Genomic DNA, 19,931 nt, shown 5'->3' with positions numbered 1-19,931 from the left:
GTAAATAATTTTTGAGGAATTTCATATCCCTGCCACTAGTTTTACAGTTTCTATTTTTAAAATATAAAATGCTAAATTCCAGACACTTCAAAGGCAAATTAATATAATTTAGTACTCCCTAGAATAATAAAATTCATGATTCACAAAATGTATTCTTCTAGTTATTACCATGTTGAATCCTAGAATAAACTCAAAGGGAATAAAACTTAAAATAACACAAGGGCCAGTGATAGCCAATTAATAGAACTGTTGTTAATAGCTATTCAATCTTTTGTGTTTTCAAATAAGCTAGGTTATATGTAATTTATGTTTTTAGAAATTAAAAAAAATTCTATGGCTGTTTTCAAATTTAGACTGAGATAATCACTCTTGTTACTTGATTTCAGGCATTAATCTACCCAATACAAAAGTCTTTTGCAAGAAACAATGTCACATTTTGTTGTATCTGCAGCCTGAGAAGGATAAACATAGAAGGGTGTCATTTGCTAAAAGGTAAGAGTCACTGGTATTCTCTTGTTATTTTCACTTGCAATTTCACAGCCTCAAACAATACTGAAAAGAGAAATTGGAAAAAGGCAGAATTGATTTGCAGAAGGGAAGTACTGTTTTCTTTTACACCTTCTTCATCAGAGTTGCTATCATTCTTGTGTTGTGTAATATTATTGAGAGTGGCCTGAGCACAGGAAATAATTGCTAAAAGTCATTCTCTAAAGTGAAAGCAGAAAACAAAACAAAAGCCTCCAGTTGTCTGTAATCTTTAAATTTTCTAAATTTGTAATCCTGTTTTTATAGTATCTATTCCCTCCCCCTGGATTTTACACATAAAGGTTTCTTTATGGGGGGGGGGGGGGAGGGAGGGAGGGAGAAAGTGAGACAGAGAAAGAGAGAGACAGAGAGAGACAGACAGACAGACAGACAGACAGAAACAGAAACAGACACATAGAGAGAGACACAGAGAGAGCACAGAGACAGACAGACACAGAGATACAGATACAGAGAGTGCACTGTGGGCAAGGCATTTGTCTTCCATGCAGCTAACTGATGGCACCACATATGGTCCTCTAAACCCGACAAGAATGATTCCTGAGCACAAAGGCAGGAGTAAGCCCTGAGCACAGCTGGGAATGGCCCCCAAATAAAAAACTCTGCCCTCAAATAGCCATAATCATATCAACCTTCTTTGCTCTGTACTCGATAAGCATGAAATTAATACGGTAGCTAAATGTGTAATTTGAACTAAATGCAAGTCCTTCAACATTTTGCTTTCCATTTCAATTTTTATTCTTTCTAAATTTCACCTTTAAACCTAAGTATATGAGAAAAATGTTCCAGAGAACTTTGTACTATTTCATACATTAAGAATAAAATGAGTTTACTCTCCCTGCTGTTTTCCTGGTCAGCAATAAGTTCTTAGTAAATATCAAATTTGAGTGATTTTAAAACAAATCTTTGTCTATTTAATATCAACCGTGAAACAAAATCTCCTTTGTTTTCTTAAAGATAGTTGAGAAAGAACAGTGTGGAATTATGGACTCAAATTTTATATCCTTCTATTTATTGTTCTTTAAAAATATATTTCTAATGATGAAATTTTTACTATGTAATGCCTTCTTCCCAGTAGAATGGAGTTTACAGTACAACAACCTTGTAATTATCTTTGCATTGCTATTTTTATTCAGGTTCTTTAGTCTTTGTAATCTTCCTACCCCCAAATTCAGAAAATTTTGTGTATCAAAAAATCATAAAGCTTTTTATTTAGTTAATTAAATTATATTGCTGCTCTGCAAAGTAGGTAAGAATTAAATGCAAAAGAAAATCAGCCCAATTTATTAAGACTGAGATGGGTGACTTTGATAAAAAAAATGCAAACAATAACAGAAACCCATTTTAATAGGTTTTAAAAGACTGTCAAATAATATATAGAAGCACCCACTTAAATTTTAATTTCAGATAAACAACAAATAGTATTTTCTTTAAGTATGTCCCAAATAATATAGAGCCTTTATTTTTATTTGCTATATCTAGAACCCTAAAAGTTGTTGCCTTTTCCACCCTTAATATTGTCTTATTTTCAGCAAGTCACCCAGTATTTTATAAAATAGCAACAACTTTGAGTTTATAAAAAGTGGAGATGTAAAATTATGAATCATGAAAGTTAATTCAACTTCAAGTAGGGAGACCTATGCAGACAGGGCTTTTGATATAGAAGAATTCTAGGACATATATTGTACATCTATCCCAGGACCTAGGAAATTCCAATTTTCTAACTTGCATGAAAATTGTAGTATTTTGAGCTCTCTAAATTTTTCAGTAGATGTAAGGGAAAGAATTGGATTGTTTTTCATTATCATTTCTCTTCCCATCTCAATCAATTCCAAGATTTTCAATCAAGAAAACCAACTACTTTATCAGTGTTAGAAAAGCTATGTGCACAGATTAACTACATCTCCAGTAAAAAAAATTCTCTTTAAGTGATACTACCTTTCATTTATTTCAAGGTTCCAGCATTTCCATCATTAGTGCATTTGTCTCTTAGATTGATTTTGAAAATATTATCTATAATGTGCTAGGCACCCTGCTAGACGCTACAGTAAGGTAATTGTAAAACGTGTTCAACAGCAAAATTTCTGTTCACTTTCAAAAGCTTTGTAGCGTGAAGCAGATAAAATAGGAATTATGATTCACATGTTACAGGTAAAGATGTAAGTGCTCCAGAATTAAGGGGTTTTATCTAAGGTCCCAAATTTATTGAGCCAAGAGTGACGCTTCGGTGATTTTCACTGGCTCCAGGCTCAGGGCATTCTCCAATATACTTCACAGGAAATCCCAGATAACTTCGTGTCTTAACCCCTTCTTTGCCCAGGAGCAAAATGGGAACGCGTCTTGAATTCCTCAGTTCTGAGTAGTGAAACACGTGTTCTCCGGTTGTGCGGCAAAAAGCGAGGCTCAGTGGGGTGAGCAGCGGCTGTCACCAGAGCAAGGCAACCTGTGGAAGCCCGAGCCCTTGGCCCAGGTGATGCGCTGCGGCCTCAGCCAGGTGTCACAGGTGACTCATCAGAGATGGCTCTGGGCCTTCTGATCTTCTGCTTCTGGGGGTGGGGAGTCAGATTTCCTTCGCCTCGGTGGAAAACAGCCCTCGTGTCTGTTTCCCATTTTCTGCTCTTTAATCGCCCTCTCACACCAGAAACCTATGTCAGGACAGGAGGCCTCGGGAGGCAAGCAGCAGGTCAAAGGGCAAACCAAAAATCCCCATTTAAAAAGACCCAAAAAACAACGACCATGAGCCCGAGAACCTGGAAGGGGGCCTGAACGGGGAGATCTGCCCTCCAAGGGCTTCCCTCCCTGCCCCTCCGATTGACAGCGCGGCTCTGCCCAAAACTACCGCTTCCGGCAGGCAGTGCGCGCCCCGCGGACACAGGCTGGCGGGGCCCGCGCCAACCCCGCGCGCACCGGCCAATCGCAGCCCCTGCTTGGGCCTCCGCCCGAGCGCAGCACGCGGGAGCCGGGGCGGCGAAACTACATTTCCCGAGGCGCTGGGGCGCTCGCCGGCCAATCGGCGCCCGGGACCGCGGGCGGGGCGGGGCCTGGTGCACGGGCCACCCGATTGGGCGGGGACGCGTAGGAGGGCCGGGACCGGGAGCCGGGCGGCTAAGTGACATTTCCTCTTAAGTCGCCGGAGCCCGGGCCGCGGAGGGAGCCATGGCCGCGTCGGCAGGTGGGTCTGCGCGGCCGGAGCGGCCGGGCGGGGGAGGAGGCGGGCCGGGCTCCGGCTGCGAGCGTCGGGGGCGGTGCGGGGCCGGGGGCGAGATGGAGAGAGGTAGAGGGGGACGACGCGGCGGGGGCAGGCGGCCGCCCGGCGGCGAGGGCGCGGGGCGTGCGGTCGGACGGGATGGGGGCCGGGTACCCGTCGCCGCTCGGCTCGGCCGGTTCGGAGCGGCTGGCTGGGGGAGCCAAGTCGGGGGCCGCCGCCGCCCACCCCCCACCCCCACCCCCAGCTCCCCAGGGGCGGCTCCTGCCCTCGGCCCTCGGCGCGACCTCCTCTCCGCCCGGCGGGGTCGCCTCACGCGTCCGGGGGCGAGCGCGGGGCTTCGGGCTCGCCTGGCTCGGGGCGCGGCGGCGGCGGAGTGTCCAGCCCGGCCTCGGGGCTCGCCGGCTCGCTCCGCTCGGCTCGCCGGGGGCTGACCTCGCTCCCGTTCGTTGGGTGGTGGCGTGTGCGCAGCACATAGAGAGAATCACGTCTTTTTCCCCCCCTCCCCTTCCAGGGTGGGGGTGGGGCTGGGGAGGTGGCAGGGAGCGGCCGGGCCGAGCGAAACATACGGACACACACACGCACGCACACACAGACACATACACATACACTCCCGACACACACGCATACACACACAGGAGCACACACGAGCACACACACACACATTCCGAACACACTCGCCTGTACACGTAGACGTTCGCGTGCGCGCGCACACACCCTCCCGACATAACACGCGTCCACACGTGCGCGCGCGCGCACGCGCACGCGCAGCCACGCAGGCACACATGCGCACGCACGCACGCCGCCGCGCCGCCCAACTGGCTCGGAACTTCTCTCGCGGCTGTCCGCGTTTCCCCTCCTAGATCCAAGCAAGTCGTCCCCCACGCCGAATGGGATTCCGCCCTCGGAAGCCGCCGGCGATGCCATGGACCCCTCGCACGCGTGCAGCATTCTCAAGCAGCTCAAGGCGATGTACGACCAAGGACAGCTGACAGACATCGTGGTGGAAGTGGATCATGGGAAGACCTTCTCCTGTCACAGAAACGTTCTCGCTGCCATCAGCCCCTACTTCAGGTACGGTGACGGTGACGGTGACGATGACGATGATGATGATGATGATGATGATGACGATGATGACGATGACGATGATGACGATGACGATGACGACGACGATGACGACGACGATGGGCATCTCCATCCAGATCCGCTCGGGGCTCTCCCCGTGATAGGCCGATTCCGCTGGCGCTGGCCCCGCTCTTCCGTTGGCGAAGGCGCGTTTGTCTGCGTCCAGTAGAGGATCCTGAGAGTCAGGAGTTGTCTGACCCAGTGCGGCAGCCGCCAGCCGCTTGCGACCTCCTCAGTTGCCGTTGTTGAAGATGGCACGAATGGGCGTGGGCAGATGCCCCAGGGCTGCGGCGTGTTCTCCCGCCTGCCGAAGCCCGTCCCCGTCCCCGCTCCGAAGCCTCCCTTCCCGCTCCCTGCTCCACCCAGATGCGCCAAAAAGTCCGATTTCCAGCCGCGCCATGTGCGAGCCTCATTTAGAGGCTCACGAGTCGCGCGGAGAGCGGGAGCCGCGCCGCACAGGCCAGGAAGAGCATTTTCGTCACGGGCTCATCGCCGGCACTGGCTGGAAGTTGTTCCCCATTTCAGGACGATTTTCCTTTCTCTCTTAGGGTGTGAAACGTTACTGTGTTCTTTAAAAACACATCGCCGTCGAGTAAAGTCATTTATTTTTGGTGTAGGGAAGCACCAAAAGCAGTGGGCTAAAGAGGAATGAAATACGCTTCTGTGTGCCTTACGCTTCAGGCATTGATTCTTCCCAAGATTTCCAGGAGTGTTTTGAAGTCAACTTTTCGTTTATTTGCGTATTTTATCTTTTTTTATCTGTGTGTGTGTTACAAAACCTTGAAAAGTACAATTTGGAACTTCGACGTATAAAATGTTTGGTGTAGAGGATACTCTAAGATCAGTGATAAAAGCACGAGTTTAACCTCTTTTGTGTCAAGAGCTCACTTTTTCAGCTTTTCAGTATTCAAAAATGCTGCGTAACTGCCAGTGAGCTATTTGCTCAGGACACTCTAAAGGTGCTGTTTTTCTTTTGCAGGTGCTTACCTTTAAGGGCCTAGAAAAGTGTATGTTCCAGACAGTAGTTTCTGGTTCCTCTTTCTCTGAAAACTGGGTTAAATATAGTCTGATATCTGTTATGTAACTGTTTGGCCTAGCCTCGGGTAGGTCATCGGACTATTAAGTATTAATCATCAAGAGGCAGTGAATTGAAAAGTAAAAAGAAGAAGCTCATAGACAGATGGTATGGCATTTGGCCTGCTACTGGAAAATCCTAGTGCAATACGTCATTCAGTCTCTCTGTTAGATATGATTTGGTGATTTATGCAATTAAATTGAGTTTTAAGCTAAGCATACCTCACAAATACTACTTTCAATAATTTTTCTGCTTCAGCCTTTGTACAGATTTTTCTATTTTATGTGTAATAAACTGAGGCTCAGAGAGGTTAAGTGACCTGTCTAAATAAGCGATCTCATTAGTAAATGACAAAGGCTGCATTTTACTTCAGAGAGAGACTTCTAAGTCGGTGTATAATTTAAGGAGCAAGAATGGAGCCTTTCTTAAGTTTATGAATTTTTAGTATAAATTAGATCTTCATAGTGAAAACAAGTACTGGAATTTCAAAGTGGAATGTCTATGTCTCAGTGAAATTTTATACTCTGAATGTTATCATTTAAATGTCAATTAAAAGGTTTGAAGACCATGGGCAATCATCTTTAAAAAATTAATAGATTATTATTTCTCTTTGAAATTATCTTATTTGCCAACAAGTTAAGGAAATCCTTTGAAAATTTCTAAACATCAGAGGATTCAAATGAACACATTTACTTAGAAAACTTAAGAATTTGGTTATTTCTTGCAGGAGGTTTTGTACAGTAGTTCCATGGTACTAGTGTCATTTCTTATGTGAGACCTAGAAAATCATACTTAATAGTTTCTAAGGCTTGCATCACTGGTAGAAGCATTAGAACTTCCTGAAACTTGGCATGGTCGTTTCGTGATTCCAGTAGCTTGCAGGATTAAATTTTGTGTGATTATTCAAAATGTTTGCTGCTCTAACATTTGTGTGAGGAAGTACTCCCACCTCCTGTAGTGTGCAGAAAGAACCTCAGAGGAAGCTCATCGATTGTTGTACTGCTCCCATGTAGTCTGTTCAAATCAGTAGTAGTTCCCATGATAAAGGGTTATGTGGTAATGCTCTCCTTTGGGACTTAATCTCTGCCTAATGAAGGGCTTTATTTTTCTTTTTAATTGGCGGCTTGTATAACTAAGAATTTTACCACCTGCATTGATAACTAACATTGGATCACTTAGTTTTCAGTGATTAAAAAATGAACCTACCTTAACATATTACCATAATACTGTTTATGATGTCATATTTATAATCTATTTATTACAATAAATATATTAAACTTAGTATTTATACTATAGAAGTTAAATTAGAACTCAAGGATTATTAACCCATGAAGCAATTTGTACTCTGATAGACCTCTGATCTCCTCAGACTTCATTTAAAAGTATTTTGTGTTTGACAGAAACATCAGAAGTGACTAGTAATAATTACTTTTTCCAGGAGTGCTCAGTATTGGCTCTGCACTAAGGAATCACTCCTAGTGGGCTCAGGGACTGTAAGGGATGCCAGGGATCAAAAACTGGGTCAGCTGTGTACAAAGCAAGCACCCTTCCCTTTGTACTATCTTTTTGGCCCCTGTGTCTGGCCGTATTTTACAGATCTTTTACTGGCAATATTTACATATATTTTCCAAAATATAGTGCTTAAATATATGATTAATCAATTTCATCATTAATGATGGTTAATTTCTTCAATAGACATGTAATCAACATCTTAGAACATAGCTCTTAGTTTTTCAACGTATTTAAAAGAGTTTATTTCATTTTAAAAATTAATTTGGGGAGCATAGTTTTGTGCTCACGGCTTTTTACTCAGAGAACCATGTATCATGCAGAGGAGCAAACTGGGGTCAGCTGCATGCTAGTCAAGTGACTTAACCCCAGCACCATCTCTCCAGCCCTTCTTTTTATTTGATTTTAAGAGCAACACAGAAAGGAACGTTGAAAGAGAAGATAAAAGCATATGTTTGTAAGTCACAAGCAGACATTCAGGTTTTGACTACTTAATGTTTTGGTCACTGATATTCCATAAGTGTACAAGATATTTCAGTTTCAAAAAAACTTGGTCTCAGCAGCAGAATTTTCACCATACATAGTTAAGATTTTTTTTCTTGTGTTGAAAATTTTGAGATCTACTGTCTTAGCAATTTTTTAAATACGCAATACTGGGCTTGAGAGATAGACATGGGTTATGGCATTTGCCTTGAATGTAGCTGACCCTGATTTAATCCTGGCACCTAATGAGGTTCCCTGAGCACTGCCTGGAGTGACCCCTGATCACCAAACCAGGTAAGCCCTAAACACTACCAGGGGTGACCCCACAATCAAAACCAAACCAAACCAAAAATCAAGTACGCAATTCTGTATTCGTAGCTGCATCACCATATTTTACATTATATACCTGGGATTTATGTAGTACTTTTAAATTGTATGATTATTCAAAATGTTTACTTGTTTTATTGTTTATAAAAGGTCTACTCGCCACTATGATGCAGCCTGTCATTTTGAATACAAGTTGTCTTATAAAGTTGAGAGCTAGTACAGTGGTGTTTACCATGCATGCAGCTGACCCAGATTTAATCCCTGGCAGCTCGTATCCTAGAGCACTGCCAGGAGTGATCCCCAGGAATAATGATCACTGAGCACAGAGCCAGGATTAAGCCTTGAGTACTGCTGAGTGTGGCCCCAACAGCAACAAAAATCAATAAAGTTCCATTGGTCATGAAAAGTTCTAGTAGACTATCTCTTTTGGCACTATATGAGTATCTTTTTGTATTTTTTGTGGACTTGTTTCAGTTTGGGGACCATATCTGGTAGTGCTCAGGGATTCTTATCTATATATTGACTGGGCTTATTTCAGGTGATGCCGCACTCAGGGGACCATGCAGTGCAGGGGATTGAAATCAGGCTTCATGCCTGCTAGCCCTCCTGTACTATCTCCCCAAGTCCTCTATAGATATTCTTAAATTTACTGACTTTTGATTTAAAATGTCACTTTCCTATAAGATTATAAGACCAAATGTCCCCAAGGGAACTTGATTAGAAACCTGGATAAAGGCTCCAAGGAAAATATGGTACCCTGAAATAATTCCATTTCACCTTTCGAGTATATTCTTTTTCTCAGAATTGGGACCAAATGAACCGGTTCTGAGAGTAGGGCTTTTGAGATTAACTAGAATAAGTCTGCTGGATCATCAACTTTTAATTCCATTCAAAATCATCATAAAACAAACTAGGCAGTCCCTTTCAGTTTAAAAAAAAATTGTCTTTGGGGTAACTTTATACTAGTAAGTTCTTGTGACAATAATTTTAATTTTCAGTACACATGTGACATTTTCCACTCTTTCCTTCGTAGATCCATGTTCACTAGCGGCCTTACAGAAAGTACTCAAAAAGAAGTTCGAATAGTCGGTGTGGAAGCTGAATCCATGGATTTAGTGTTGAACTATGCCTACACCTCCAAAGTTGTTCTGACAGAGGCCAATGTTCAGGCCCTGTTCACTGCAGCTAGCATATTCCAGATTCCTTCCATCCAGGACCAGTGTGCTAAATACATGATCAGTCACTTGGACCCTCAGAATTCTATTGGGGTCTTCATATTTGCTGATCATTATGGTCATCAGGAGCTTGGAGATCGATCAAAGGAATACATTCGTAAAAAATTTCTGTGTGTCACCAAAGAACAGGAGTTTCTCCATTTGACGAAAGACCAACTGATAAGCATTCTAGACAGTGATGATTTAAATGTAGACCGAGAAGAACATGTCTATGAAAGCATTGTAAGGTGGTTTGAACATGAACAGAATGAAAGAAAAGTGTACCTTCCAGAAATTTTTGCCAAATGCATACGTTTTCCTCTGATGGAAGATACCTTTATAGAGAAAATTCCACCTCAGTTTGCACAGGCTATAGCCAAAAGCTATGTAGAAAGGGGACCATCCAACACTAATGGCTGTACACAAAGACTTGGAATGACTGCATCTGAAATGATCATATGTTTTGATGCTGCCCACAAACACTCAGGAAAGAAGCAAACAGTGCCTTGTCTAGATATAGTCACAGGAAGAGTGTTTAAACTATGCAAACCGCCAAATGATCTAAGAGAAGTTGGGATTCTTGTGTCACCAGATAATGACATTTACATTGCAGGAGGGTATAGGCCAAGCAGCAGTGAGGTTTCCATTGACCATAAGGCAGAAAATGATTTCTGGATGTATGACCATTCCACCAATAGATGGCTACCCAAACCATCCTTGCTGCGAGCCAGAATAGGCTGCAAACTGGTATATTGCTGTAGTAAAATGTATGCAATAGGAGGCCGTGTTTATGAAGGTGATGGGAGGAACTCACTCAAGTCTGTTGAGTGCTACGATAGCAGAGAGAATTGCTGGACAACGGTTTGCGCAATGCCTGTTGCCATGGAGTTTCATAATGCTGTAGAGTACAAGGAGAAGATCTATGTTTTACAAGGTAAGTATCTTAAGTGACTTTGTCCTTCAAAAAAGAGTAAAATGTCAGACTGTGGGTTTCTTATACAAAAAAAGAATAGCATCTGTCCCTACTAATTGATGAATGTCTCTGGCTCTTTTGTTTGCTGTTGTTTGTTTGGGCCACAACATGGTTTTATGCTCAGAGCTTCCTCTTGACTCTTCACTAGGGGATGCTGGTTCTTGGGGGTTGTGTGGGGTGCTGGTGATCTAACCCAGGTCCACTGTGTGCAAAGCCACTCTGCTGTCTCCCTGGCCCCATCTCTGGCTTCCTTATCAAACATTGTTGGAATAATCTGTTCTTTAAAGGGCATATCAAGAAAATAAGACTTTTGAATAAAAATGGGAGGCATTTTTTGTTACCAAAATGATTTGCAGGCTTATTATCCTCTTACTGTGTTTTGACCTTGTGATTATTTTGAAAACAATAAAAATAATTCAGTGTGTGGGAGAACTTTTATTTCACAGCCAATTTTGAGACACACAAAACTTGTTTCTTTATTATTTTTTTATTTTAGTAAGAAAGTAAAGTACATGGCTTTTGTTTTTTGCTTTTTATTATTAAAGAATCAAGAAGTGTAGGTATTTTCTTATGGTATTTATTGGATTTGTTGAAAAAGTGAGAAAGAATATGAGCAAGGTATTCACTAAAATTATGTTATTCATCCATAAAAGAATTCTGTGTAAGGTTTATGATTGCAAGAATAAAATTCAATTGCATAGAATTTGAAGTTGTCGTAAGTCTACAACTGTACCTCATGGTGTTTCACTAATAAAAATTAAAAAAAAAAGAATTTGAAGTTGCATTCTGTAGATTTAATTGCATTGGAGATTTTGTTGCCTTCAATAGGTTTAAGAACTTATTTTTCACTGAAAACTTTGAATATGCCAGCTTTTTCTTCCTTTACCATTATATAAAGAGGGACCGTCTAATTTGCTTAGCTTAAAGAAAAACAAAAACTTTCTTCAGTGACTGAAGACCAGGACTCTGGCGAAGATGATTTTTAATAGAGGTAGCAAGTGTCTGGATGGGAGTACATAAGAAATTTGGTTGCAGGGAATGAGAGAAAAGGAAGACAAGCCTTTTAAAAACTGTTTTTTAATTAAAATAATTTTTCGGTTTTTTGAACCACACCCGGTAGGGTTCAGGATGTACCCTTGACTGTTCAGAGATCACTTCTGGCAGGGTTCAGGGGCTTATATATAGTTATGGGGTTGAAGCCCCTGTGGCACTGCCTGCTGTGCAATTGCTCAAACCCTAAAACATTTGATCCAGAATTCTGATTTGTAATAGCTAATATGTTTCTTGTGTTTGGTTTCTTACATATTTTTAGTTGCCTGAACGTTGATACCATCATCCTTATTCATGCTTTTGTGTTTGTTTGCTTATACAAGAATGTTTCCTCACACTGCTTCTTTTAATAAACAAAAAAGGAGCAATTTCTGTGTAGATACACTAGTTTTCGCTCTGCTGATGTTGATTTTTAAAGTATGTTCTTTGCTCTAATCTCTTATTGAACTTAAAATTTCCTAGAAATTTTAAAATCCGTTTGTTTCAAGTTCAATGTAAAATTATTTCTCAGAAGGACTCTCTAGTGCCTTCTTTTAGTTAAATAGAAACATGGACATGATTTGTGTTGGACTTGGTGAAAAGGGAAAGAATACTCAGGAGGTTATATCAACAAGTATCATGAAACTCTTACCTGTGTATATTTTGATCTCACTAGCTAACAAGTTAGCTAGAGCCTTATCTCTTTATTATTATAAGGCTTTCAGTTAGAAGGTTAAGGTTGTCTGTTGGTGTAAACAATAAAACAAAGAATTGATAGAACCTTAGAAGCAGAATAAACATTGTTTAATCTGAGGTTATATTTTATAAAGAGGAGTCTGTGGCTGAAAAGCTTTCTTGTCATTTGTTTAATTGCTTGTCATCCGTTTAAGTTTATTAAGAGCGCTTTAGAGTAGAAAAATTAACTTTACATCTGATCTTCTGTAAGAAATTGTGAAGGATCTTTATTAGATTTCTTCATCAGGTGGTACATTTTAGAAAGTTTTCATTGCTACCTTCATCAAGAATTCTGTTATAAGTCAGAAAGGGAAGGCAGTGTGTATGCAAAAGCTGAGAGCTTGATAATCTTTTAAGAAAAATTAAAATAATAACTAGCAGTTAAATTTGTAGATAAGAGTAAATCTAGTTACAAACCATTTTCAAGGAGCTGTCCAATATAGTTGTAGGCATTTTCTTTAGTCCTCATCATATAACTACAAATAGATATAAAATGTGCATTTTTTTTTGTTTTTTTCCCCTCTTTTAGGAGAATTTTTCCTCTTCTATGAGCCTCAAAAAGACTACTGGGGCTTTTTAACCCCCATGACTGTGCCTAGAATCCAGGGCTTAGCAGCTGTATACAAGGATTCTATCTACTACATTGCTGGAACCTGTGGAAATCATCAGCGGATGTTTACTGTAGAAGCCTATGACATTGAGCTAAATAAGTGGACTCGCAAGAAGGACTTTCCATGTGATGAGTCCATAAATCCCTATCTTAAACTGGTACTTTTCCAAAATAAACTTCATTTATTTGTTCGAGCTACGCAAGTGACCGTTGAAGAACATGTCTTCAGAACCAGCAGAAAAAATTCCCTTTACCGGTATGATGACATCGCTGACCAGTGGTTGAAAGTATATGAAACCCCAGACCGTCTCTGGGACCTTGGCCGGCATTTTGAATGTGCCGTTGCTAAACTCTATCCTCAGTGTCTTCAGAAAGTTCTTTAATGAGTAGGAGGCCTTAGTTGCTCACTGGCATCTTGTACTTGAGGAAACTTGGTCTTCAGTGATGCAAGATGTGCTGTCAGTATTTAAGAAAGCTGAGAGAGTTTGTACATGGAAATGGGTGCTCCTAAAGATTACAGTGTAGGAAGGGATTTTTTTTCTCCATTGTTGTGAAATTTTCATTTTTGTAAGCAAAGGTAACAAAGTGCAATTATCAGCATTTTTTTTTCCTGGTTTAAAAGTATCATATTACTCTAGAATTTTGTGATTAGTAGTCTCTGAGCTATCAGAAGAAGACAACTATGCACTCTTAGAAGAGCATTAGGGTATTATTGGCTAGCGATATCCAAATTAGTTTGATGTGACTTTTTATTTTAAATACGGGTAAAAATCTGAGGCAATATCACTAGGACTGCAGCTGTGACCTCTCTGACATAGAGAAGCACTACTTAGATCCTCATTCTTAATAAATAGCTATATAGAGAGATAGATCTATATATTTGTGTACTGTTTTCACGTGTTCTTGGATTAAAACGTGTTCTTTTATTAGAATAGATAGAAAGGAAAAACAAAGCAATTTCAGAAAGGACATTTGGTTTGATTCTTATGCCCCTCGCCCCAACCATCCCCCCTCCGGTTTTAAGTTAAGCTGAGGTTTTAAAGTAGCGTTTTTTTGTTGATAACTTTTTGAAGTGCTGACGCTGTTTCATTTAAAAAAAAATCCCCAAGGGCTCAAATTCACAGGTGACTGGTGCTAGTTTATGTGTATAGCTAGATAGATGTAAATTGTCCGAGCCTATACTTCTCTTTTATATTGATATGCTAGTACTAGTTTTGTGGCCATAGTTCTTCACTTAATGAACTCTGGCTGTTTCACAAGGTCCTTTACTTCCGTGATAGCAAGGTATGGCCACTTACTGATCTAACTGGATTCATTTTTTCACATGGTGAGAATATTTTACTCAGTTTGCACTAACATAGGCTGTTTTGTCTCCTCACATTCTTTTCCATCCCCTATCTGTTGAGTCCTTATTGGTACAATGAAAGCAACTTATTTCTCTTCTGCACAGAGCATAATGTGAAGTTTTACACCTGCTTTAAAATTCTGTTTTCCAGAAACTCAAAACTCTTGCAGTGATCTAATTTAATGGCTTTCATATTACATGTGACAATTCAAACCTCATTTTTTTTTCATTTTTGCACTTAACAATGATAATATTTTTATGTTGACAACCTAATCCTAGCTGAAGGTAATTGATAAGGAAAAGAGTGAATAGAACCATAGCATTATAGGTACTTACTGATTTTCATATTTTACTGGTGAATTTCTAATAATCACAAAATGTTAATGAAGTTCAAACAAACTCATTTGTGATACCTAAGGCAAGTATTTGGGTTAATAACTTACTTTTTACTATGCTGAGGATAATTGATAAAAGATACGAGTATAACCAAGAGTGTCTCCTCAGTGGTACATTTTGATTCTCTTAGAGAAAAGAAGCTAGCATGGTTTGTATTAAAACTCTTGCACAAATTGTAATGTAATACTGTGAAACAAATTTAAAACATTGCCTCTTTGCATCACATACCTCGTTTTTTCAGAAACTTTCCAAACTTCTTGTCATAGACCTCTTTAAGTAGGGAATGTTTTCTGAAGCAGAATTTAAAGTGGACAGCTTTTTATAGAATTAACAGCTTAAAATCTAGTCTTAAGAACTAGATATGTGGTTTCTTCTTACTGGTGTTGATAGTGTGGTTATTATCTCTTTACAAACTTTGTCAACCGGTGATCTGTTCTCCCCACATTTTCTGTTTCTTTATCTTCATGCTGTTTTAGGGATGTTTCTGTAATTTTCTTTTTTATTTCAGCATCATTTCAGTGTTGTGTTGCAGAGGGGAGAAAAAAAATAATTCCGCTTTTGTGAAATATGTTCATGTAATTTCTTTTTGAAAGCTTTGTTGAATAACTAAAATTTCCTGTCGCTTTTTGACAATCTATATTTATTTAGATATATGTATTACTTGAAAACATGACATTAGAGCATTGAGTTAGCAAGTTACACATGCCGTATATTTGTAGAAGTACAACATATGGTGGTTAATTCTACAGTAGAGGTTTGGTTGATCTGCACAACAGTTGATCCTTTTGCTCTAACATTTTATATTGAGGGACTGACAAGTATAGTGTGTCAAAGCCAAGGTTTAGAATTTGCTATAGTACTAACTAGACTATATATTGAATTTTGTATGAAGAACTATTTGCTTAAATTATATAGCTGGAATACTTTGCCACTTTTAAGTGATTTCAGAAGAGTTCCTAGAAAGATAAGATTAGTAATATGTATGGATATATGTTCAGATATTTAAGGTACATTTGCATAGTGTGATGAGAATATAAGCAGAAGGCACAATGGGTACTACAGAATTGAAATACATGTCTAACACAAATGCCAGTCACTGTAACTTTGTTTTTTGCATTTGATGAATGTATGTAGCACTTTCCTATGTATTTTTAATACATTGAAACTGGACTTGCTATAACTGTATAGGAAAGTAGAAGTTGTATTCTTTATTTTCCATCTTTGTTTACTGTTCTTACAAAGTTGATGCTTAAGCATCAAGCTTACTTCATTGGTGCATGAGAAAAAGTGGATGTGATCTGCAAGGAATCAGATTCCCTCTGTGAATCAGTTCAATGGCATTCAATGTTCAGTGCTCAGGTATGTAGTAAATACTGTAGTCCTGGGGGGGCAAATGTATAGCTATATTAAAACATTTTGCCATAATTGCACAATTTTTTGCATTTTTATGTGATTGCATTGTTTCTTATAATAAAGCCTTTTCTGATTAGAAACATCGATTGTTGTAAACTGACCTCTGACTGGTGTGTTGTTGTATTAAGCTTTGAAGAAAATCATAAATACTGATGACATTTTGGAATGAGATGAAATTTAAACCTGTTACATGCTGAAACTGGTATGAAGTGAACTAGTGAATATCACTTTTTTTACCACTCTTTAAATTCTAAAATTAATTCATTAATATCAGTAACTCCTATGCTACATTTGTTTTGGCCTAAAAGTTTATTTTCCCCCTTCTTTCATTTCTCATAGTTGATCCATCAGAAAATACTGTTTTGTTTTCAAACTATAGAGTCTAACCATATGTCACTTGTACCACTTCATCCTAGATTAAATTAACCTATATTGTCTGCTTAAATGCATTTTCACTGACTGGTCTGTTTGATGCACAATAACCAAGTAATCCTGTAAAATCACAAATCAGAATATGTCCCTCTGCTACTCAAATCCCTCCAACTGCTTCCCATTTTCATTCATATGCAAGCCAGTATCCCTTATAGCCCCCACCCCAGCCTCATTCCTTCACTAGTTTACTCTAATCCAGCTATGCTGACTTCAGTTTCTTTTTTTTTTTTTTTTGCTTTTGCTTTTTGGGTCACACCCGGCAATGCACAGGGGTTACTCCTGGCTCATGCACTCAGGAATTACTCCTGGCGGTGCTCAGGGGACCATATGCGATGCTGGGAATCAAACCAGGGCCGGTCAGGTGCAAGGTGCATGCCCTACCCGCTGTGCTATCGCTCCAGCCCTGCAACTTCAGTTTCTTAAATAGGCCAAGTATCTCAGTCTTCAGGGTTGTGGCCCACTTAAGTCATTTGCCAAGGAAATCCTCACAAAGTTACTTTATTCAAGTTTAATAAGATAGCGCGACATCTTATTATCTCATTCCTACTTTGGACAAACTGGCAGGCTACCGAAAGTAACCTGCCCTCACGGCAGAGTCTGGCAAACTCCCCGTGGTGTACCCAATATGCCAAATACCAGTAACAATGATGGGTCTCATTCTCCTAACTCTGAAAGAGCCTTGAATATGGCACTTTATTAAAAAATCTCAGGGCTAGGATGAAGGAGATGTTACTGGGGCCTGCTCGAGGCAATCGACGAATAACAGGATGGTCATGATTGTGATCGAATAAAATAGCAGAGCAGCCAGCCCTGACCTAGTGTAAACCTGAATGCCCTCCTTTCCACCCCCACCATTGCCACCTCTATTTCCCTTTTTTAACCCTATATATCCCTTCCCTCATTTAAATGTTTTTGTTTTATTTTTATAAAGTAGTTCACAATATTTGATTACATTTAATATTTGAACACCAGTCTCACCACCTTTACACCTTCCCACCACTATATTTTGGATGTTTCCATCCCAAGCCTCAACTCCTGCCACACAGCAGAACCAAAATAATTTATTTTTTATTGTTTGTTAAGAATAAACTGCTGAAAATGTTCCCAAAAAGTTTCCTTAGAGGAACTGTGTGAAGATTGTTGTATTTCACCCAGGGGCCATTAAGCCCTTCTATGAGATTACTAACATGCTAAAGATTGAGCTTTGTGTGCATACATACATATATATATCACTTAATCACTTAAGTGATAATATATATGTATGTAAACATATATATATATATTTCCTTCTAAGATTTAAAGATTGGTTGGCAATTGAATGTGGTGTACTACTCTTTGAATGGGCTGGAGGGATAGCACAGTGGTAGGGCGATTGCCTTGCACACAGCCAACATGACCAACTCGAGTTCGATTCCTCCGCCCCTCTCAGAGAGCCCAGCAAGCTACCGAGAGTATCTTGCCCTCATGGCAGAGCCTGGCAAGATACTCGTGACGTACTCGATATGCCAAACACAGTAACAAGAAGTCTCATGATGGAGACGTTACTGGGCCCGCTCGAACAAATCGATGAACAACGGAGGACCGTGACCGTGACTCTTTGACTATTAGTGATGTGAGGTATGAGATGTCGCATGGCCGCATTTGTGGCTTTGCAGTCCAGGATTAGGTTCACTCATGGGTGAGATTCGGTTCGAGCATATGGAGAGCAGCTGTGAGCATGGTGATCGTTGAGTTCTAGAGGTTTTCAGCTGCTGGGGCTGGTCCCGTGAAGGAGGAGGGGGGCTTCACCTGCCCCCTTCCTGGGTGCCCCTAATGGAACAACCTAGAGTGGAGTCTGGCAGCATGGCGATGGTGAGTCATTTTCTGCTCTCTTCTGAGAGATTTATGATGAGTCTTTGGATCGTGACTGTTGATGAGATTATCTGGCACCAGCCACGGGTGGCTTGTGGGCTTGACTGCCAAGTTGTCAGAAACAAAGGAAGGTGGGGGAAGGGCCACCCATTCCCAGTTCTGTTGAACCTGGAGTTTTCAGTCACAAGTCCCACATACCTGGGTTCTCTGCAGATTCACTTGACCCCATTGAAATGTTTGCTCCACAAAGGCAGCAAGATTTATTAGGCATCTCAGATTCACATGAGGCATTCCTTAAACATTTGCAAAAGGAAAATAATTTTTGTTTGTGTCTTAGCATAACCTGAGATAAAACCAACTCTGTTTTATCAGATAGCTAACAAAGCTCAAGTAAGTTGCTGAAAGACATAATTAATGAGAAATTCTCAGATCAGACCCAAGATTTCTACTTTTACTTGAACTACTTCCTACATACTATTCTATATTCAAACAAAACTAATTGAAAAGTAAATGTGTCTTTTAAGTTTAATTTTAGAATACCATCTTTTCTCCAGTACTTCTATTTAAAATATCTATACTGTAATTTATAACTATTATTCTTAGTGGATGAGTAGCTAAGAAAATACATTCTCTTTGTTGGCCCCTACACCTCCTGCATATTGTATCCTACATTCATATACCTGTTAATGAGGTCTGTCCCACAAAAAAGTTGAAAATACAATTTAAAGTATAGCTGATTTGTTTCTTTAAAAATTATCTGTCATTTAAATTCTTGTTGTAATATCTTTACATTTTATTAAAGAATTATTTGTAAATGTAACAATTAAAAGTAGTGTTCTAGGAGCTTCAGGTCTTTAAGAAGAATGATGTCTGTGACATCTGCTCATTTGGGGGTTTTGTTGTTCACAAGGCTTGAAGGCCACGCCCACTGGTGCTCAGGTGCTGTCAAACCCAGAGCTTCACACATATAAGGCCTCTTAGGTACTGTCAGACTTGGGCCAATTCCCTAGATACTTGTTAAATTTTAAAAGTGAAAAGAAGAATTATTGAGCACAAAGAAATATTTTTCCTCCATTTTGTGTGTATAGAATATACTTAATGGTTCTTAGATTGGGTAGATTGTTTAAAGTTTTCAAAAGTAGACATGATGTGGTACTATTAGCTAGTAAAATTTCTCGTACTCATTTTGTATCCAGTTTACAACATCACAAATTTTTATTCTACACACTTCGTTTTGTCTACTTATATCTCTGGGAGAAGATCCTAGGATCTAGAAAGTTTAGCCTTTGGCTCATAGGTCTGATTTTATTTTATTTATTTTTTTTTGTAACCTACTTAACACCCAATAAGCTAATTTGGATAGATGACTCAATATGGCTGCCATCCCAGAGAAAGAAAAAAAACTATACTTTTTAGTCATACAGTAAATATTGAAGATTTAAGTTACTATTCCATTAATCAAAATGTTAATCTTTAATCAAGGTATTTTATGACTGCTAAGGATAGCGTAGTCCAGTCTGAGTTAGGTAACCATAGACAAAATATATTTCCACTCTTTTATTGTGAATTACAAAGCATTAAAATACATGGCGTTTCTATAAGTACTCACCTTATTCCCTTCTCACTCCTCCCTCGAGCCCACTTTGCTTTCACCCACTCCAGTTAG

At 40.0% G+C, this 19,931-nt stretch overlaps 1 protein-coding gene across 1 annotated transcript; it reads left to right on the top strand.

Moving 5' to 3' along the window:
* Window positions 1-3,692: 3,692 nt before the first annotated feature.
* Window positions 3,693-16,066, top strand: KBTBD8 (kelch repeat and BTB domain containing 8). Its single transcript, XM_056125637.1, has 4 exons — window positions 3,693-3,715; window positions 4,612-4,822; window positions 9,301-10,415; window positions 12,748-16,066. Exons 1-4 carry the CDS (start codon window positions 3,700-3,702, stop codon window positions 13,209-13,211), a joined length of 1,806 nt encoding a protein of 601 aa, XP_055981612.1. The 5' UTR covers window positions 3,693-3,699; the 3' UTR covers window positions 13,212-16,066.
* The last annotated feature ends 3,865 nt before the right edge of the window (window positions 16,067-19,931 follow it).

The sequence above is a fragment of the Sorex fumeus genome, unplaced genomic scaffold (assembly GCF_029834395.1).
Source record: "Sorex fumeus unplaced genomic scaffold, SorFum_2.1 ptg000056l, whole genome shotgun sequence".
Lineage (NCBI taxonomy): Eukaryota > Metazoa > Chordata > Mammalia > Eulipotyphla > Soricidae > Sorex > Sorex fumeus.
The sequence above is the reverse complement of the archived record's forward strand: the minus strand, read 5'-3'. Positions and strand labels throughout refer to the sequence as shown.

Bases quoted from the DNA above. Each gene is read 5' to 3' on its own strand.
- KBTBD8 (XM_056125637.1), top strand. The intron at 4,823-9,300 runs GTACGGTGACGG...TTTCCTTCGTAG, and splicing joins GCCATCAGCCCCTACTTCAG to ATCCATGTTCACTAGCGGCC. The intron at 10,416-12,747 runs GTAAGTATCTTA...CCCCTCTTTTAG, and splicing joins GAAGATCTATGTTTTACAAG to GAGAATTTTTCCTCTTCTAT.